Raw genomic sequence first — 22,821 nt, 5'->3', positions numbered from 1 at the left:
TCCTATTCTCGCTATACACCAAGTCACTTGGCTCTGTCATATCCTCACATGGTCTCTCCTATCATTGCTATGCAGACGACACTCAATTAATCTTCTCCTTTCCCCCTTCTGATAACCAGGTGGTGAATCGCATCTCTGCATGTCTGGCTGACATATCAGTGTGGATGACGGATCACCACCTCAAGCTGAACCTCAGCAAGACGGAGCTGCTTTTCCTCCCGGGGAAGGACTGCCCGTTCCATGATCTCGCCATCACGGTTGACAACTCCATTGTGTCCTCCTCCCAGAGTGCTAAGAACCTTGGCGTGACCCTGGACAACACCCTGTCGTTCTCCACTAACATCAAGGTGGTGACCCGATCCTGTAGGTTCATGCTCTACAACATTCGCAGAGTACGACCCTGCCCCACACAGGAAGCGGCGCAGGTCCTAATCCAGGCACTTGTCATCTCCCGTCTGGATTACTGCAACTCGCTGTTGGCTGGGCTCCCTGCCTGTGCCATTAAACCCCTACAACTCATCCAGAACGCCGCAGCCCATCTGGTGTTCAACCTTCCCAAGTTCTCTCACGTCACCCCGCTCCTCCGCTCTCTCCACTGGCTTCCAGTTGAAGCTCGCATCCGCTACAAGACCATGGTGCTTGCCTACGGAGCCGTGAGGGGAACGGCACCTCCATACCTTCAGGCTCTGATCAGTCCCTACACCCAAACGAGGGCACTGCGCTCATCCACCTCTGGCCTGCTGGCCCCCCTACCTCTGAGGAAGCACAGTTCCCGCTCAGCCCAGTCAAAACTGTTCGCTGCTCTGGCACCCCTATGGTGGAACAAGCTCCCTCACGACGCCAGGACAGCGGAGTCAATCACCACCTTCCGGAGACACCTGAAACCCCACCTCTCCCCCCTCCTAAAAGATTTAGATGCACTATTGTAAAGTGGTTGTTCCACTGGATATCATAAGGTGAATGCACCAATTTGTAAGTCGCTCTGGATAAGAGCATCTGCTAAATGACTTAAATGTAAATGTAAATGTCTGAGCGCTCTGGAGCAGGTTTTCACCAAGGATCTCTCTGTACTTTGCTCCATTCATCTTTCCCTCAAACCTGACAAGTCTCCCAGTCCCTGCCACTGAAAAAAATCCCACAGCATGATGCTGCCACCACCGTGCTTCACCGTAGGGATGGTATTGGCCAGGTGATAATCAGTGCCTGGTTTCCTCCAGACATGACGCATGGCATTCAGGCCAAAGAGTTCAATCTTGGTTTCAGCTAACCAGAGAATATTGTTTCTCATGGCCTGAGAGTCCTTTAGGTACCTTTTGTCAAAGTCCAAACGGGCTGTCATGTGCCTTTTACTGAGGAGTGGCTTCCGTCTGGCCACTCTACCATAATGGCCTGATTGGTGGAGTGCTGCAGAGATGGGAGAACCTTGCAGAAGGACAATCATCTCCACAGAGGAACTCTGGAGCTGTGTCTGATTGACCATCGGGTTCTTGGTCACCTCCCTGACCAAGGCTCTTCTCCCCTGATTGCTCAGTTTGGCCGGGCAGCCAGCTCTAGGAAGTCTTGGTGGTTCCGAACTTCTTCCATTTAAGAATGATGGAGACCACTGTGTTCTTAGGGACCTTCAATGCCGCAGAAATGTTTTGGTACTCTTCCCCAGATCTGTGCCTCGACAGAATCTTGTCTCGGAGCGCTAGGGGTAATTCCTTCGACCGCACAGCTTGGTTTGTGAGCTGACAATCATTGTCAACTGTGGGACCTTATATAGACAGGTATGTGCCTTTCCAAATCATGTCCAATCAATTGAATTTACCACAGGTGGACTCCAATCAAGTGGTAGAAACATCTCAAGGACAATACATGGAAACAGGACGCACCTGAGCTCAATTTGGAGTCTCATAGGAAAGGGTCTGAATAGTTATGTAAATAAGGTATCTGTTTTTTATTTTTAAAACATTTGCAAAAAAATTACAAAACTGTTTGGCTTTGTCATTATGGAGTTTTGTGTGTATATTGATGAAGATGTTTATTTATTTAATCAATTTTCGAATAAGGTTGTAACGTAACAAAACGTGAATACTTTCAATACTTTCCAAATGCACTGTATATACAGATGTAGAAACTTAATTTGAGCCAGTTTTCTACAGCAGGAAAATAACCCTGCAGAAACAGGAAATGTGAATTATTATGTGGATTATAATGAACCTTTTCACATGTATCAACAAACGGGTGTGATGATTCCACAGTGGTCCTTGCAGCATACACTCAAACCCGTATGATTAGAACGCTATTTAGGACGTTCGGTTTCAACAGTCAGCATTTGAGCTAGTCACACTGTTTTTTCACAGAAACATTTTGCACAAAACATAGTCCTTACAAAGTTATGTCCTGACCAGTTTATTTTTGTATGCAGTGTTCATTCATTCACAGATGTAGCGACAGCACACACAATCAACCAACCGGAAAATGTAGGCTACATTAGTCCTAGTGCAACTGAGAAAAGATTGATGTATTTAGATAACTCTCGGCTGTCAGAAACCACAATATGAATTAGCTAATAGCAATTACTATTTATAATTCATCACATCACGCGTGAGCTCACCATTGATCTAAATAATTGAGTAAAACACTTTCTAGTAATCGAAAGTAATCCAGTGGTTCCTCCTTTAAAAGTTGCAAGCTTACACAGCGGGACTTAGAGGTGCCCAGGGTCAGGGCTTCATTGCTCCAGACCACCACAAGGGGGAGTTAGAGCACTCATTATGCATTTGGGTCCCAATGTTTTTATATGACCAATCATATCGAGTGGTTCCAATGACGAAATTGACTCCAGCCACCCGTCCGTGGTGACTTTCTTCAGCAAAGATGGCTGACAAAACATTATGGGGGAAGCAAATGTAAGTAGTTATAACGTCATAACGAGTCAAGTAAAAAAATGTACAACTGAGAGGAAAATGTTAGTTACTGTAGAGACAAACGACTGTGTATATTTTTTGGTCATAAAGTTAATTTACGAAAATCCCTATTTAGTACGTTTTTTTTCAGTCATATCCAATTCCAGGTGTATCAAACTCCATTATTTGAATGATGCTGTGTCTGAATGTATGTATTACAATTATACACTTCAACAGTGTTTACCACTCTTGCTCCTGGGACATCAATGATTACACATTGTAACTAATAGACTAGAAACAGGATTTAAGTAAAGGCTGATTTGTAATTCATATATACAGAATAAAAAACAGTCCATCCTGCCAGCACGCCCACAAGCGTGCTGAATGATGCGTGGAAAAGAGCGAGGAACGAGATGGGAGTGACAATCCAGGATATTTGCTCTGAGACCGGCATAATAATGTAATGAAACAAGCAGGAAGAAGGTTTCGAACCCTCAACATTCTAGCCCTGTCCAGCACGCTATCGATTGTGCCCAAATGTATTAATTGGGGTTGGGGCCGATTGTGACTAAAAACACTATGAATTGGAATCTTTAACATGTGGAAAGGGGAAAAGGTGCAGGATAGGCTATTAGCTTAACAATAGACTATTCAACCTTTACTAAAGAATTGTCTAATAGGTGTGAACCCCCCCTCGACAAGTCTGGTTCATCCTTGGGAGCAATTTCCAAATGCCTGAAGGTCCCACGTTCATCTGTACAAACAATAGTACACAAGTATAAACACCATGGGACCACGCAGCCGTCATACCGCTCAGGAAGAAGACGTACTTTGGTGCGAAAAGTGTAAATCAATCCCAGAACAACAGCAAAGGACTTTGTGAAGATGCTGGAGAAAACAGGTACAAAAGTATCTATATCCACAGTAAAACGAGTCCTATATCAGCATAACCTGAAAGGCCGCTCAGCAAGGAAGAAGCTGCTCCTCCAAAACTGCCATAAAAAAGCCAGACTACGGTTTGCATCTGCACATGGGGACAAAGACTGTACTTTTTGGGGAAATGTCCTCTGGTCTGATGAAACAAAAATAGTACTGTTTGGCCATAATGACTATTGTTATGTTTGGAGGAAAAGGGGGGAGGCTTGCAAGCCGAAGAACACCATCCCAACCGTGAAGCACGGGGGTGGCAGCATCATCATGTTGTGGGGGTGCTTTGCTGCAGGAGGGACTGGTGCACTTCACAAAATAGATGGGATCATGAGGAAAGGAAAATATGTGGATATATTGAAGCAACATCTTAAGACATCAGTCAGGAAGTTAAAGCTTGGTCACAAATGGATCTTCCAAATGGACAATGACCCCAAAGCATAGTTGTGGCAAAATGGCTTAAAGACAACAAAGTCAAGGTACTGGAGTGCCATCAGAAAGCCCTGACCTCAATCCTAGAGAAAATTTGTGGGCAGAACTGAAAAAGCGTGTGCTAGCAAGGAGGCCTAGAAACCTGAATCAGTTACACCAGCTCTGTCAGGAGGAATGAGCCAAATTTCACCCAAATTATTCTTGGAAGCTTGTGGAAGACTACCCGAAACGTTTGACCCAAGTTAAACAATTTAAAGGCAATGTTACCAAATACTAATTGAGTGTATGTAAACTTCTGACCCACTGGGAATGTGATTAAAGAAATAAAAGCTGAAATAAATAATTCTCTCTACTATTATTCTGACATTTCACATTCTTAAAATAAAGTGGTGATCCTAACTGACCTAAGACAGGGAATTTTTACAATGATTAAATGTCAGGAATTGTGAAAAACTGAGTTTAAATGTATTTGGCTAAGGTGTATGTAAACCTCCGACTTCAAACTGTACATCTCTGTCTCACTCCAAGACAATATAGCCATCGAGGTTAGCTAGCCAGCTATTTCCGTCCCCCGCGACGCCATTTTTCCTAACCCAGCCAACTATTACCGATGAGCAGCATTGTTGAAACTAAATACACTACAAGGAACGTCTTGATTAGTGTTATGTTAGCTAGCTAGCTACAAAGTTGCTTTGTATCATGACAAGGTGTAGTACTGAAACTACCGAGGTTACCTAGCCAGCTACACGTTCAAAGTCAACAACGCAGCCACTGCTAGCTAGCCTACTCCACCAGCCAGCAGTACTGTATCATTTTAGTCAATAACATTTTTGCAACGTAAGCTTAACTTCCTGAACATTCGAGACGTGTAGTCCACTTGTCACTCCAATCTCATTTGCATTAGCGTAGCCTCTTCTGTAGCTTGTCTACTATGTGTCTGTCTATCCCTGTTCTCTCTCCTCTGCACAGGCCATACAAACGCTCCACACCGCGTGGCCGCTGCCACTCTAACCTGGTGGTCCCAGCGCGCACGACCCACGTGGAGTTCCAGGTCTCCGGCAGCCTCTGGAACTGCCGGTCTGCGGCCAACAAGGCTGAGTTCATCTCAGCCTATGCTACCCTCCAGTCCCTAGACTTCCTGGCGCTGACGGAAACATGGATTACCACAGATAACACTGCTACTCCTACTGCTCTCTCCTCGTCTGACTACGTGTTCTCGCATACCCCTAGAGCATCGAGCCAGCGGGGTGGTGGCACTGGAATCCTCATCTCTCCCAAGTGGACATTCTCTCTTTCTCCCCTGACCCATCTGTCTATCTCCTCATTTGAATTCCATGCTGTCACAGTTACCAGCCCTTTCAAGCTTAACATCCTTATCATTTATCGCCCTCCAGGTTCCCTTGGAGAGTTCATCAATGAGCTTGACGCCTTGATAAGTTCCTTTCCTGAGGATGGCTCACCTCTCACAGTTCTGGGTGACTTTAACCTCCCCACGTCTACCTTCGACTCATTCCTCTCTGCCTCCTTCTTTCCACTCCTCTCCTCTTTCGACCTCACCCTCTCACCTTCCCCCCCTACTCACAAGGCAGGCAATACGCTTGACCTCATCTTTACTAGATGCTGTTCTTCCACTAATCTCATTGCAACTCCCCTCCAAGTCTCCGACCACTACCTTGTATCCTTTTCCCTCTCGCTCTCATCCAACACTTCTCACTCTCCCCCTACTCGGATGGTATTGCGCCGTCCCAACCTTCGCTCTCTCTCTCCCGCTACTCTCTCCTCTTCCATCCTATCATCTCTTCCCTCTGCTCAAACCTTCTCCAACCTATCTCCTGATTCTGCCTCCTCAACCCTCCTCTCCTCCCTCTCTGCATCCTTTGATTTCCTCTGTCCCCTATCCTCCAGGCCGGCTCGGTCCTCCCCTCCTGCTCCGTGGCTCGACGACTCACTGCGAGCTCACAGAACAGGGCTCCGGGCAGCCGAGCGGAAATGGAGGAAAACTCGCCTCCCTGCGGACCTGGCATCCTTTCACTCCCTCCTCTCTACATTTTCCTCTTCTGTCTCTGCTGCTAAAGCCACTTTCTACCACTCTAAACTCCAAGCATCTGCCTCTAACCCTAGGAAGCTCTTTGCTACCTTCTCCTCCCTCCTGAATCCTCCTCCCCCTCCCCCCCCCTCCTCCCTCTCTGCGGATGACTTCGTCAACCATTTTGAAAAGAAGGTTGACGACATCCGATCCTCGTTTGCTAAGTCAAACGACACTGCTGGTCCTGCTCACACTGCCCTACCCTGTGCTTTGACCTCTTTCTCCCCTCTCTCTCCAGATGAAATCTCGCGTCTTGTGACGGCCGGCCGCCCAACAACCTGCCCACTTGACCCTATCCCCTCCTCTCTTCTCCAGACCATTTCCAGAGACCTTCTCCCCTACCTCACCTCGCTCATCAACGCATCCTTGACCGCTGGCTACGTCCCTTCCGTCTTCAAGAGAGCGAGAGTTGCACCCCTTCTGAAAAAACCTACACTCGATCCCTCCGATGTCAACAACTACAGACCAGTATCCCTTCTTTCCTTTCTCTCCAAAACTCTTGAACGCGCCGTCCTTGGCCAGCTCTCTTGCTATCTCTCTCAGAATGACCTTCTTGATCCTAATCAGTCAGGTTTCAAGACTGGGCATTCAACTGAGACTGCTCTTCTCTGTGTCACGGAGGCTCTCCGCACTGCTAAAGCTAACTCTCTCTCCTCTGCTCTCATCCTTCTAGACCTATCTGCTGCCTTTGATACCGTGAACCATCAGATCCTCCTCTCCACCCTCTCCGAGCTGGGCATCTCCTTTCATTCAGATCTAGGATGTGTTGTTTAAGTGTTCCCTTTATTTTTTTGAGCAGTGTATATATATATATATAAAACATTTCTTACCGAGCCTTTCCATAAGTCCACGCAAGTTTCTTCAACTGTTTTCTGACTGTAATTAGAGTGATGTTGATGTTGTGACGTGATGCCAGCAGATTACAGATTGCCTTTGCCGATCGCTCATCATCTTCTGAATATAAGCAAGTGATATCTGCTAAATAATCAAGTTAGGTTTCTCCAGAAATAAATAATTCTAAATAACAAACTGGTTTTATTGACAAATTAGTGAGAATGTCTCACCCCATGTTCAAGAGTTGCCTTTTTCTCGCTCACTCTATGTTAAATGAAAACGAAATCTCCAAAATATTGTTACTTTTTAAACAAAGCGATTATTATTACTATTATTATTATTATGTCACGACCTGACCATAGAAAGCTGTTATTTTCTATGGTAGAGTAGGTCAGGGTGTGACAGGGGGGTTTTCTAGTTTAGTTTTTCTATGTTATGTTCTAGTTTTGTATTTCTATGTTGGGTTTTGTTTGGGATGATCTCCAATTAGAGGCAGCTGGTCCTCATTGTCTCTAATTGGAGATCATACTTAAGTAGGTGTTTTTCCCACCTGGGTTTGTGGGAGATTGTCTTTGAGTTAGTGTATGTTTCATCGCTGCGTCACGGTTTGTTGTTTTTGTTATTCAGTTTATTTGTATGTATTGCATAGTTTCACAGTGAAAATAAAATGTGGAACGACACACACGCTGCACTTTGGTCCGCTCCTTCCTACGACAACCATGACATATTCATTAATTTTGAATTATATAAAAGCCCCTTAGATATTCTCATACTGTCACAGATCCTAACAGAAAATGCCCCTTAAATACTAATTTAGAGTCCTCCAATCCTCTAAATGTAATTATTGGCAGAGAGTCACGTCATTGAAAAAGAGAACACCAATATTTCGCTTATGGTAGGCCTACAGTATGAGTCTCACTAGTGTTGAGTAATGTGCTGTTAAAAATTGTGTAGGTCTTATTTATTTAAAGAGTATATTGAAGTTAGAAGCAAAAGTCTACAACTATTTTATCACCATTTCACACTCCTCTGAGGCAATCATGGGGACTGGTCTTGATAAATCAATGAGATTTTTATTTTCACTTAATCTCTGTTTGGATATTGGTTAGACAAGAATTAGAAAATTAGAGTGCAGGAATGTTATGCTCTTAGTGCAACCTTTATTTAACTAGAACAAATTCTTATTACAAGGACATCCTACTCCTTCCTCGTGCCCTGCGGGGATTCTTTAGCTAAATAGCCCAGTATTGTACAGCCAACCGTCATGTTGTACAGCGTTATATTTTCCGTTCCAGCAAGTACCAGTCAAAAGTTTGGACACACCTACTCATTCCAGAATCTTTCTATATTTTTTACTATTTTCTACATTGTAGAATAATAGTGAAGACATCAAAACTATGAAATAACACATATGGAATCAGTTAAGAACAAATTCTTATTTACAAGGACAGCCTACTCCTTTGACAAGTTGACAAGTTGAAACATAGACTGGACCTGCTGTTTCGACTCTCTCTCCCCCTTTTTCTCTGCCCTGATTAAAACTTCTGGTGTGTAACAGTCTCATCAAGTCAATCTGCGTGACTAGTGTTAGCCGGGGCCTTATGGTAATGCAGGCTGGATAATCTGGTCATGGCAGTAATGTCATTACATTCACTAATGTGTTCCTAGATCCCCAGGCCCACTACGTGGAAGGACAGCCAGCCAGAGCCTTCAAAACAAACTGTTGCCTAAAAAGATTGGAGATAAACTAGTCCTTGTATCTTCAATTCAGCTACTGTATAAATAACAACCTGGAAATGAATACCAAAAAGATTCCAAATCAAACTTAATAATTTGTATCAAAATAGATCTATGACATCTGATCATCCTGAGGCAACACAACCATTTAAAATGGACAAAATAAATGTGTCAAGCTGAGTGGGGGTCAGCCATTTTAATTCCCAAAGTCAAAAGTGGAATTGACCCCAACGACCCAGATTCAAGTCCCTGTTGTGTCATTCTAAAACTGGTCTGACAGTTGCCGAGAGAGAGAGAGAGAGAGAGAGAGAGAGAGAGAGAGAGAGAGAGAGAGAGAGAGAGAGAGAGAGAGAGAGAGAGAGAGAACACCGGCCTCTTCAAGTTCCAGGAGGATCCCCCCCCCCCCCCCCCCCACTAATACCTGTTGAAATGTTTGTTCACCACAATAACAAGTAGCCCTCATCTGTCTGTCAGACCTGGGTTCAAATACTATTTGAAATCATTTCATATACTTTAGCTGTGCTTGATTGAGTTTGCCTGGTGCAATGGACCCAATTAAATAGCTGTAGAAGAACACTGCAAACTCCGTCCATCTGGCACCACAGGCAGGCTCATGCAAATGCTAAAAGTATTTGAAAGATTTCAAATAGTATTTGAACCCAGGTCTTCTGACACCTGGCAGGGCAGAGCCGCCTTAGGGCTCCAGTTACGAGGCAGAGAGGGCAGCAGGAGATTTACACTGTGCAGCTGGAGGCGTGAAACACACCCTGCAGTCATTGTGGACCTAAAGGCCCTGAGTGGATCTCATGGCCATGGCATCTGGCCTTGGCTTTTTCTAAAACAGTTACCCAACATGTGTGATACTGATTAACATTACAACGAATGGGAAATACAAGTGGGAAATACAGGCCAATGCTTTTTCATGACAATATACAGTATACTGTACTGTAGGATACATCTTTTTAATGCTGATGAATATAAGGTGTTTGTAAATAGTTTTAATAATAGGGGTCCCCCAAGGTTGAGCAACACTGGATCATGGCCTATTCAGATGGTTCATGGATAGTAGGATACAGCAGTGCAACCTAAATGTAAACATTAAAAAAAGACAGCACAGAGCTTAAAAATGCTTACCTCTTGCAGATAGCTTTTTGGTGTTGATTATTTTGGCGGCATATTCCTGTCCAGTACACAGCTTGACACATCTGCGCACCACTGAAAAGGCTCCCCTGTACACAAAGACAAAAGGAACAGAACATCCGGTCAGACATATTACATAGTGTTGACGTGTCTGGACTATCATTAAATGTGAAGACTTATTTTATCAAATCAATTCTCGAGGTGTAATTATTATTACGTGATTAAGCTAATCATGTAAACTTTAATTAACTAGGAAGTCGGGGCACCACATAATTTTTTTATAGTCTCTATTTCCCGAATCGACTCTTCAGATATTTTCATATCTTATCGAGTACAGTCTTCTATTAATTATTATTAATCTTTACCTCATTAGTCTCATTCCAAATGTAGTAAAATTCTTGGTTATCTGCACGAATCCTAGTTTCCATAACGAATCAGCAATATACAAATTGGCTTAATGATTTATTTACTAACTAACTAAATAATCACAGAAATGCATCACAAACAAACAGTAGATATTAGTTACCAACAATGATAGAAAAGCCCGTAGTGGGCTAAGCCGATATGACGGCTTGGTAGTCAAAGGAAATGGGTGGGGACTGAGAAAGAGCGGGAAAGACAAAATGGATTCACTACACAAAGTTTAGAATTATATTTATTGAACTGCTAATCCTTTGTGCATGAACGGCCGCTCATTCGAGAATAATTGCAATGTATATATATTTACTGTCGATGTTGTCTTTTCTGTTGAAATCCTCGATTGTCCTGTAGGGTTCATCAGAGTCTCTGGTTAACTTTACCAGAAGTCACAATGTCTTTCATGGTTGTAGGTGGTTAGAATGGGTGCTTCAGAGTACCATTCAGAAATGTTTCTCATAGAATAGATGCTTCGTCGGTTGTCTGTATTCTCGTTCTAGACTTACGTAATGTCTAGCTGCAGACTAGTAATTATACATCTAAGATTTGCTCTTATTCTGTAGTGATTGATAGTCTCAGAGTTTAACCATTTCCAGCCGTGTAGCCAAAGCTCCACGTGGTATGGTCTTGTCCTTTGGTAGAGTTGTAGTGCCAACTACTTCAACATGTCGCGTCAGCTGCATGTTTTCTAGTCTGGTGCGAATTTCTTCAGGAGTGGGTTTTATCCGCTGTCGAAGAAGGGGTGGTTCTATGACGGCTAATGTGATGTCTGGGTTTACGGGGGTGTGGCCACTGACTAGTTAATCTTTATATGAAAATCCATTCTCTCATTTAGAAGGTTAATATCACATTACATATTTTCACAAATAGTTTCATGTTTAATCACATACATTTCACAATATTTAGATGTAAACCTGACAGCTGGGAAATGTACACTTTAACCTGTTGGGGATAGGGGGCAGTATTTGCACGGCCGGATAAAAAACGTACCCGATTTAATCTGGTTACTACTCCTGCCCAGTAACTAGAATATGCATATAATTGTATGATTTGGATAGAAAACACCCCAAAGTTTCTAAAACTGTTTGAATGGTGTCTGTGAGTATAACAGAACTCATATGGCAGGCCAAAACCTGAGAAGATTCCAAACAGGAAGCGCCCTCTCTGACCATTTCTTGGCCTTTGTCATCTCTATCCAAAACAAAAGATCTCTGCTGTAACGTGACATTTTCTACGGCTCCCATAGGCTCTCAGAAGGCGGCAGAACGTTGAATGATGACTCTCCAGTCTCTGGCTGAAAAACAGTAGCGCATTTGGTAAGTGGTCGATCTGAGAACAATGAGACTGGGGCGCGCGTGCACGAGACGACTCCATGTTTTCATTTTCAGTCTTTGAACGAAAACAGGGTTTCCCGGTCGGAATATTATCGCTTTTTTACGAGAAAAATCGCATAAAAATTGATTTTTAACAGCGTTTGACATGCTTCGAAGTACGGTAATGGAATATTTTGCATTTTTTTGTCACGAAACGCGCCGGGCGCGTCACCCTTCTTTCCCCTTTGGATAGTGTCTTGAACGCACGAACAAAACGCCACTATTTGGATATAACTATGGATTATTTGGAACCAAACCAACATTTGTTATTGAAGTAGAAGTCCTGGGAGTGCATTCTGACGAAGAACAGCAAAGGTAATCCAATTTTTCTTATAGTAAATCTGAGTTTGGTGAGTACCAAACTTGGTGGGTGTCAAAATAGCTAGCCTGTGATGGCCGGGCTATCTACTCAGAATATTGCAAAATGTGCTTTCACCGAAAAGCTATTTTAAAATCGGACATAGCGATTGCATAAAGGAGTTCTGTATCTATAATTCTTAAAATAATTGTTATGTTTTTTGTGAACGTTTATCGTGAGTAATTTAGTAAATTCACCGGAAGTGTTCGGTGGGAATGCTAGTCACATGCTAATGTAAAAAGCTGGTTTTTGATATAAATATGAACTTGATTGAACAAAACATGCATGTATTGTATAACATAATGTCCTAGGGTTGTCATCTGATGAAGATCATCAAAGGTTAGTGCTGCATTTAGCTGTGGTTTTGGTTTTTGTGACATTATATGCTAGCTTGAAAAATGGGTGTCTGATTATTTCTGGCTGGGTACTCTGCTGACATAATCTAATGTTTTGCTTTCGTTGTAAAGCCTTTTTGAAATCGGACAGTGTGGTTAGATTAACGAGAGTCTTGTCTTTAAAATGGTGTAAAATAGTCATATGTTTGAGAAATTGAAGTAATAGCATTTCTAAGGTATTTGAATATCGCGCCACGGGATTCCACTGGCGTCCCACCTAGCCCAGAGAGGTTAAGAGATACCGTTATGTGTGTTTCCTGTCCTTCATGAGATCACCATCATAACTGTCCCTTATCTGTCCACGGACCATTCCCACATTCTCAGAAGTGGAAATATTGTTTAATTCTCCCATTTTGGGGATTTAGGAGTTTGGCCAAGTCTCTCTTAGTTCTGGTAGACTCTCTCAATACTGCATGGCAGTTTCTACCAGGTATTTATGACCTGTCGTAAACTCATAAAACTGTGGAGAGAGGGGGAGGGGGGGGCTATGATCCTCCCCCCAGGGCACGTCATGACAGTGTATAACATTAACATTGCAATGAAGGAGCCATAGTTTCTCTGAATGTTATACAAAGGGTATTTTCTAATAACATTTTCTGCCAGCACAGCAGTGTGTCTGCCTTCTGTCCTTGGGTGGCGTGCTAATGGTGGTAATAGAATATACTATAAGAGTCTGGATAATAGGTTCCCCTGAGGTTCCCACCACAAAGTCAGTAAACACTGTAAGATCAGTGTGTGAGTGTGACACGTGAGAAGGTTAAAAACACAAAAGCATGTGTTGTTTTGTTTGTTGTTGTTTTTTAAACCAAGTATGCCCGCTGCAAAATCTGTTTTGCAAACACTTTCTTTTCATGTCAATATTGCTGAAGTACAAAAATCCACATTCAAAAAGAATCAGAGCAGTTTAGTTACAAATACTTGCTTTATCAGTTTGAACTAAATCAAACTGTATTAACTGCACCAGTTCATGACATTCCTTTCTCCTTCAAATCAAATGTTATTAGTCACATGCGCTGAATACAACAGGTGAAATGCTTACTTACGAGCCCCTAACCAACAATGCAGTTTAAAAAAATAAGGATAAGAATAAGAAATAAAAGTAACAAGTATTTAAAGAGCAGCAGTAAAATAACAATAGTGAGACTATATACAGGGGGGTAGCGGTACTGAGTCAATGTGCGTGGGCATCGGTTAGTTGAAGTAATACGTACATGTTGGTAGAGTTATTAAAGTGACTATGCATAGATGATAACAACAGAGAATAGCAGCAGTGTGAAAGAGGGGGAGATGGGGGGCAATGCAAATAGTCTGGGTAGCCATTTGATTAGATGTTCAGGAGTCTTATGGCTTTGTGGTAGAAGCTGTTTAGAAGCCTCTTGGACCTAGACATGGCGCTCCGGTACCGGTTGCTGTGCGGTAGCAGGGAGAACAGTTTATGACTAGGGTGGCTGGAGTCTTTGACAATTTTTAGGGCCTTCCTCTGACACCGTATAGAGGTCCTGGATGGCAGGAAGCTTGGCCCCAGTGAAGTACTGGGCCGTCCGCACTACCTTCTGTAGTGCCATACCAGGCAGTGATTCAACCAGTCAAGATGCTCTTGATGGTGCAGCTGTAGAACCTTTTGAGGATCTGAGGACCCATGCCAAATCTTTTCAGTCTCCTGAGGGGGAATAGGTTTTGTTGTGCCCTCTTCACGACTGTCTTGGTGTGCATGGGCCATGTTAGTTTGTTGGTGATGTGGACACCAAGGAACTTGAAGCTCTCAACCTGCTCCACTGCAGCCCCGTCGATGAGAATGAGGAGTGTGCTTGACGTTATCACTGATATTACACCGTTTGGAAAATATTACACCGTTTGGAAAAGGGAAAGCAAGGGTTAAACTTCAGCTATTCAGACATGAATATTAACACTTTCACAGACACACACATTCATGTTGTCACATATTTCAACAAACAATTCAACAACATCCATAAGGACGACCGAGTGGAGCCCACACTCCTTGCATGTCTTCCCTGCCTTGAGCACAGCTGGTTTGTGTGTGCAGGTGGGCTAGGCAGAGCTCCCAGCTACCAGAGTCAATATCTTAACACAGTGCTCTTTATTTCTTCCTGTTTCTTCACTGTATGTCTCTGAAGAGACGTTAAAGTGATTTATCTTGTCAGCCGACTGGGGCATGGAGGGGTGAAGGGGGAGGGGGGCCATGTGGCCTTTCCCCTCCTCTTCTGGGCCACTTGCACCTCGCCCCGCATAGCTGGAATGACTGAAGGCTGCTGGGAAATCAGAAAGCTACACACTCGATGCACGTAATGGGGCCTGGTAGAGACACATGGACGAGCACACACACACCCTACATATAATGGCGACTGGAGAGAGACACACTGAAACACACACACACACACACACACACACACACACACACACACACACACATTTGAGACTCACAGACACCACGACCAACAACAACTGCGCCTGGAAAGTTCACACTTGGCCAGGTCTCTTTTTGGGAGGCATAAACACACCAAAGAGAGAAACAGCATAGGCCTACTTAGCCTATTCCATAACACAGTGCAACACAGTTAGAAAGCTACAAGATAATGGACATGAATGTTATTTTTTAATAGTTTGACACCCTGTTTGTAAGCTTTTAAAAAATATCAATCTCAACCGTTTATCTTTTCCAGTGATGAAGACATGAATGTCTCATGGTATGGTGAGGTATGCAAAATGGGTGAACTGAATGTTTTGGCATTCAGGTCCAAACAGTCACTTTCTAAGCACTTCTAATATGTATGGCAGGTTTAGTTCAAATCAAAAGGGATGCTGTCAAAAAGTGATTGAATTAAAAGCAACACTACAATCACAGCTCGGCCGTTCCACGAAATGAGTGCCTTTGATATTTTAAGTAGAAATGATGCGCCAATATTAAAAATCTGTTATACTAAATTAAGTGCACTTTAATATAGTCCACATGGAGAATTCAATAAATCTGATTTTTTATTTAAATAAAGGGTTGATAAAGTGCCAAAATTCAGCATTTTGACATGTCCCTCTGTCAACCCTGTATCACTTTTAGGAAGAGTTCAGTCAAATTAATCCAAAGATTACTACATTTCACCATCATTGTAAAGGCCTAGTGATTTTGCTGTTTCGACAAAGTAATTTCAGAAGATTATTATTTGTATTCATGTGATTAGCACAAACATTTTACCCCTTTAAAATAACGTACCATTCCCACAAGAGAAATGATTCACAGCAGGTTACATCATTTGGGTCTTCTGAACAGTATGGTGGGAAATGAAGTAAGTTCAATTTTTTGGGGTCTATTTAATTTTTTTTATCATCATTGACTGTGTTGGTCAAACACATCAACTAGGGCTGGGCGATAAATCAATATCAATAATTAGAGGTAATTACTTCCCTCAATAACAATATCAAAACGTTTAGAATCATTTTTGATAATGTCGATATAGATTAATTAGGTACAGCAGTCCATTTCACCTCTGTGACGCAGCAGGAGCGTGTGGAGAAGTGACAATATGCACCTGGAGAGGTATATGCCCACTAAAAACCACTTAGCACCTCGAGTGATAGAGTAGCCACAACTAACCACGAAAAAATGAGTGATGTAGGCGAAAACAGTGGCAGTGATAGCCATGGAGAAGGAGCAGCTCCCAATGAAGAAATTATTGATATAAAGGGTTAAACTGTTTCAGTAATTTGGAAGTGGTTTGGCTTTTTGAAGTCCGACAAAAAGCAGAGCAATGTTCGGTGCAAATTGTGCCTTAGACCGGTGGCTACGAAGTCAGGTAATACGACAAACCTTTTTCAACATCTGAAGCAAAATCACTCTTTGGAACATGGAGGAAGTTTTAGTTTGCGCGTTGGTATTGATAAACGTCCCTCAAGCACCAGCCAATCTAGGGATGTTAGCCCGAAGCAGTCAACACAGAGTGTTTATGCACTACAAGCAAACATCGAAAAGACAAAGAGATCACAAATGCTATTATGCATTGGATTGCTAAGGACATGCTACCAATTAGCACAGTCGAAAAGAAAGGTTTCAAGAGGCTTATCAATTTAATTGACCCCAGGTACGTGCTCCCTGGCCGCAAACATGGAACAATTTTCCTTCAAGTATAATTGTATGTGTAGCTCACATAATTTAAAAAAATGTAACCTTTATTTAACTAGGCAAGTCAGTTAAGAACAACTTCTTATTTACAATGATGGCCTATCGGGGAACAGTGGGTTAACTGCCTTGTTCAGGGGTAGAACGACAGATGTTTACCTTGTCAGCTCGGGGATTCGATTTAGCAACCTTTCGGTTACTGGCCCAACGCTCTAACCACGGTTTGTTCAGGCATTCTTGAGTTTGAAGAAGATATGCACCTTTTAAACATGATTTGATTAATATCGTGATAATTATCGTTATCGAATGAAAATATATAGATGTCGGGATAATTTATTTGCCATATCGCCCAGCCCTAGAACATATAAATAACTCCTAATTTGATGAACACCATGTGGTCCCATGCTCTTCACCACATGAGTAATGGCCGATCTTTACCTAAAACCTCTAATTGTCAACCCTGTTAGAGGACCAATGGTAACTTTATCAGGTTGACATTATGTCAGTTTAAATTGTACAAGGGATACATACTTAAACAAATATTTTTTTAAATATTTAATCGCAAACATGCGTTTAAATAATAGTTGGGAAGTTACATACAGTTGAAGTCAGAAGTTTACATACACCTTAGCTACATACACCTTAGCCAAATACATTTAAACTCAGTTTTTCACAATTCCTGACATTTAATCCAAGTAAAAATTCCCTGTCTTAGGTCAGTTAGGATCACCAACTCATTTTAAGAATGTGAAATGTCAGAATAATAGTAGAGAGAATGATTTATTTCAGCTTTTATTTATTTTATCACATTCCCAGTGGGTCAAAAGTTTACATACACTCAATTAGTATTTGGTAGCATTGCCTTTAAATTGTATAACTTGGGTCAAACATTTTGGGTAGCCTTCCACAAGTTTCCCACAATAAGTTAGATGAATTTTGGCCCAGTCCTCCTGACAGAGCTGGTGTAACGGAGTCAGGTTTGTAGGCCTCCTTGCTCGCACATGCATTTTCAGTTCTGCCCACAAATTTTCTCTGGGATTGAGGTCAGGGCTTGGTGATGGCCACTCCAATACCTTGACTTTGGTGTCAAATTTGGAAATATGCATGGGGTCATTTTCCATTTGGAAGACGCATTTGCGACCAAGCTTTAACTTCCTGACTGATGTCTTGAGATGTTGCTTCAATATATCCACATCATTTTCCTTCCTCATAATGTCATTATTTTGTGAAGTGCACCAGGCCCTCCTGCAGCCAAGCACCCCAACAACATGATACTGCCACCCCCGTGCTTCACGGTTGGGATGGCGATCTTCGGCTTGCAAGCCTCCCCCTTTTTCCTCCAAACATAACGATGGTCATTATGGCCAAACATTTCTATTTTTGTTTCATCAGACATTTCTCCAAAAAGTACAATCTTTGTCCCCATGTGCAGATGCAAACCATAGTCTGGCTTTTTTATGCCGGTTTTGGAGCAGTGGCTTCTTCCTTGCTGAGCGGCCTTTCAGGTTATGTCGATATAGGACCTGTTTTACTGTGGATATAGATACTTTTGTACCTGTTTCCTCCAGCATTTTCACAAGGTCCTTTGCTGTTGTTCTGGGATTGATTTGCACTTCTCACACCAAAGTACATTCATCTCTAGGAGAAAAAATGTGTCTCCTTCCTGAGTGGTATGACGGCAGCGTGGTCCCATGGTGTTTATACTTGCGTACTATTGTTTGTACAGATGAACGTGGTACCTTCAGGCATTTGGAAATTGCTCCCAAGGATGAACCAGACTTGTGGAGGTCTACAATTTTTTCTCTGAGGTCTTGGCTGATTTCTTTTGATTTTTCCCATGATGTCAAGCAAAGAGGCACTGAGTTTGAAGGTAGGCCTTGAAATACCTCCAATTGACTCAAATTATGTCAATTAGCCTATCAGAAGCTTCCACAGCTATGACATAATTTTCTGGAATTTAAGCTGTTTAAAGACAGTCAACTTAGTGTATGTAAACTTCTGACCCACTGGAATTGTGATACAGTGAATTATAAGTGAAATAATCTGTCTGTAAACAATTGTTGGAAAAATTACTTGTGTCATGCACAAAGTAGATGTCCTAATCGACGTGCTAAAACTATAGTTTGTTAACAAGAAATTTATGGAGTGGTTGAAAAACGAGTTTTAGTAAATTTCCGACTTCAACTGTAAGTGTCTGTTAGAGGGTTGACATATATTGTGGTACTGTACAAGTGCAGATCAAATAAAATATTCTTAGTTCACAGGATTTAACCTGTTATGGATAGGGGGCAGTATTTTCACGGCCGGATAAAAAACGTACCCGATTTAATCTGTTTATTACTCCTGCCCAGAAACTAGAATATGCATATAATTGTTTGATTTGGATAGAAAACACCCTAAAGTTTCTAAAACTGTTTGAATGGTGTGAGTATAACAGAACTCATATTGCAGGCCAAAAACTGAGAAGATTCCAAACAGGAAGTGCCCTCTCTGACCATTTCTTGGCCTTCTTTAGCCTCTTTATTGAAAACAGAGGATCTCTGCTGTAATGTGACAGTTTCTAAGGCTCCCATAGGCTCTCAGAAGGCACCAGAACGTTGAATGATGACTCTGCAGTCACTGGCTGAAAAACAGTAGCGTATTTGGATAGTGGTCGATCTGAGAACAATGAGACGGGGGCGCGCTGTCACGTCCTGACCAGTTAAGGGTTAGTTGTTGTTGGAGTTTGGTCAGGATGTGGCAGAGGGTATTTGTTTTATATGGTTCGGGGTGGTGGTGTAGGTAGTAGGTCGTTTTATTGATGTATTCCGGGGGTTTTGGGTACTGCTCTGTGTTTATGTATTTCTATGTTTAGTTAGTTAGTTATGGGTATAGGTTCTAGGTTCGTTTTCTATGTAAAGTTAATTGGGATGGGACTCCCAATTGAAGGCAGGTGTGTTGAGTTGCCTTTGATTGGGAGTCCTATATAATAGGGTGTGTTTGTCTTTGTGTTTGTGGGTAGTTGTTTTTGCACTGCGTGTTGTGTGCCTGCAAAACTGTTCCTGTCATCGTGAGTAGAGTTTATTGTTTTTCCCTGTGGATGCTTTACTTGTGTTTATTAAAAAACTATGAGTATCCACATTCCCGCTGCGCCTTGGTCCATTCCTGAAGACAGCTGTTACACGCGCGTGCACGTGAAGAGTCCATTTTACATTTTCAGTCTTTGAACGAAAATGACGTCTCCCGGTCGGAATATTATCACTATTTTACGAGAAAAATCGCATAAAAATTGATTTTAAACAGCGTTTGACATGCTTCGAAGTACGGTAATGGAATATTTAGAAATTCTTTGTCACGATACGCGCCGGCGCGTCACCCTTCGTTACCCTTCGGATAGTGTCTTGAACGCACGAACAAAACGCCGCTATTTGGATATAACTATGGATTATTTGGGACCAAACCAACATTTGTTGTAGAAGTCCTGGGAGTGCATTCTGACGAAGAACAGCAAAGGTAATCCAATTTTTCTTATAGTAAATCTGAGTTTGGTGGGTGTCAAAATAGCTAGCCTGTGATGGCCAGGCTATCTACTCAGAATATTGCAAAATGTGCTTTCACCGAAAAGCTATTTTAAAATCGGACACCGCGATTGCATAAAGGAGTTCTGTATCTATAATTCTTAAAATAATTGTTATGTTTTTTGTGAACGTTTATCGTGAGTAATTTAGTAAATTCACCGGAAGTGTTCGGTGGGAATGCTAGTTCTGAACGTCACATGCTAATGAACTTGATTGAACAAAACATACATGTATTGTATAACATAATGTCCTAGGAGTGTCATCTGATGAAGATCATCAAAGGTTAGTGCTGCATTTAGCTGTGGTTTTGGTTTTTGTGACATTATATGCTAGCTTGAAAAATGGGTGTCTGATTATTTCTGTCTGGATACTCTCCTGACATAATCTAATGTTTTGCTTTCATTGTAAAGCCTTTTTGAAATCGGACAGTGTGGTTAGATAAAGGAGAGTCTTGTCTTTAAAATGGTGTAAAATAGTCATATGTTTGAAAAATGGAAGTTTTCGGATTTTCGAGGAATTTGTAATTCGCACCACGCCCTATCATTGGATATTGGAGCGGTGTTCTGCTAGCGGAACATCTAGATGTAAGAGGTTAATGCCTGAGATATTTTTTCTTCTTCTAAGTCTGTAGGCTAAACATATCCACCATGCAACTGAATGTTGAATGAAGACATATTTTAAAGTGAATTTCTTAAAAAGTTTGCATGTTCAAAAGGCTCCAATTTCGTGGAATGACTACAGCAGGCCTACGTAACAACCCACAGCAGCACTACAGTTAGAGCTACGGAAGGCAAGTCTGGTGGTTTACGATTTAGCTTCAACTGTGTAATTGCACATCCCAAAATAATCCACAGGTGCTGGACCTGAGAGAGAAGGGAAAGGCTGCACATGGTATATGCAGCTCCTGTGCTTTATGACAAGGTTTAAGTGGGCTTATACTGTAGCTCAATGCTTTATATTCTCTGGGTTGGAGACATACACTATAGACAGCTTTACAACACCATCCATGCTTTAGATGTTGGATTTAGTGTGGCAATAACTCCTAGAGTCTATTGACGCATTTGTCAATATAAATAACATAATAAAAAAAATAAAACCAATCCGTCAGTTTTTTGTTTTGGCTGCTTCTCAATCCACCACATGGCGGCCTTCCACATCTGCGGTGGAAGATGGTTGAGCTACAGCAGTGTTTGTCTCACGAAAATGGCTAAAGGGGAGACTCTCACAAACACGATGGTGGTCTCCGTTTTGCTCTACGACCCCCCAAAAGTGTCACGGGACTCGTCTGAAGGTTACTGGTACCCGGTTTATAAAATGAATGGAAGTATGGAGGTAGTTTTGTGCACACCCCAAAAAAGGGGTTAAATATGTGTATTAAAAAAACTAAATTCCTGAGCTTTCTTATAGCTCCTAGATATAGGACAGATACTTCAAAACCTTATTTCTTATGTTTTCTTTTTTGACTGTCTTTTTTGCCATTTATGAATGTGTTATTCAATGTGTTTCTATGGGAATTGGTACTAAAGGCCAAATTCAATATTTTAATCAAATAATTGATTTATATATATTTTTTATACCTAAAGGGGTCCTAAATTTACATTGTCATATTTATGTGATAAAAACGATTCCTCCCCTTCATCAGTGTAGATGAAGGGGAGGAGATTGTTAACATTTCGTCCATTGATCCTAAAAGAAAATGACCAAAGATATAGCTTAGTTTTCTTTATTTACTTACCCCATAGCCAGAATTAGCGTCGCTGCTAGTGAAACAATAGGAATGGTAGAACCCTTTTGGCTTCCATGTAGAACCCTCTCTGCAAAGGGTTTTACATGGAACCCAAAAGGGTTCTACCTGTAACCAAAAATAGTTATTCAAAGGGGTTCTCCTATGAGGACAGCCAAATAACCGTTTTAGGTTCTAGATAGAAAAAAAGGTGCTAAGAGTGTTTGGATAACCTGGTATTATGACTCCAGAAAAACATACACTGAGTATACAAAACATAAAGAATAGATTTTTCCATGACAGACTGACCAGGTGAAAGATATGATCCCTTATTGATGTCACTTGTTAAATCCACTTCAATCAGTGTAGATGAAGGGGAGGAGATTGTTAAGGATTTGTAAGCCTTTTTTTAAGCCTCTACCATTCAGAGGGTGAATGGGCAAGACAAAATATTTGAAAGCCTTTGAATGGGGAATGGTAGTAGGTCCCAGGCGCACCAGTTTGAGTGTGTCAAGAACGGCAATGCTACTGGGGTTTTCACGCTCAACAGTTTCCCGTATCAAGAATGTCCACCACCCAAAGGACATCCATCCAGCCAACTTGACACAACTGTGTGAAGCACTGGAGTCAACAAGGGCCAGCCTCCCTGTGGATTGATTTCAACACCGTGTAGAGTCCATACCCCAACGAATTGATGCTGTTCTGAGGGTAAAAGGGGGGAGGGGGTTCAACTTAATATTAAGAAGGTGTAGATTCAAATAAAAGGTCCTATCTATCAAATTACAATAGGTGGAATTGGGTGTTTTTGGCTGGGGTCCATAT

The 22,821-nt window shown here is 42.0% G+C and overlaps 1 protein-coding gene across 50 annotated transcripts in view; it reads right to left on the bottom strand.

Moving 5' to 3' along the window:
• The window catches only part of LOC106584897 (calcium/calmodulin-dependent protein kinase type II subunit beta), a 100,374-nt gene that overhangs the window by 73,684 nt on the left and 3,869 nt on the right, over positions 1–22,821 (bottom strand). For all 50 annotated transcript variants that reach the window (XM_082968393.1, XM_082968405.1, XM_082968392.1 and 47 more), the window contains exon 2: positions 10,042–10,136. In XM_082968393.1, coding sequence (XP_082824519.1) covers positions 10,042–10,136 — 95 coding nt within the window. The remainder of the gene's footprint in view (positions 1–10,041; positions 10,137–22,821) is intronic.

Source organism: Salmo salar, chromosome 24, assembly GCF_965601325.2.
Source record: "Salmo salar chromosome 24, fSalSal1, whole genome shotgun sequence".
Lineage (NCBI taxonomy): Eukaryota > Metazoa > Chordata > Actinopteri > Salmoniformes > Salmonidae > Salmo > Salmo salar.
Note: the sequence above shows the minus strand (reverse complement) of the source record. Positions and strands in the feature narration are given on the sequence as shown.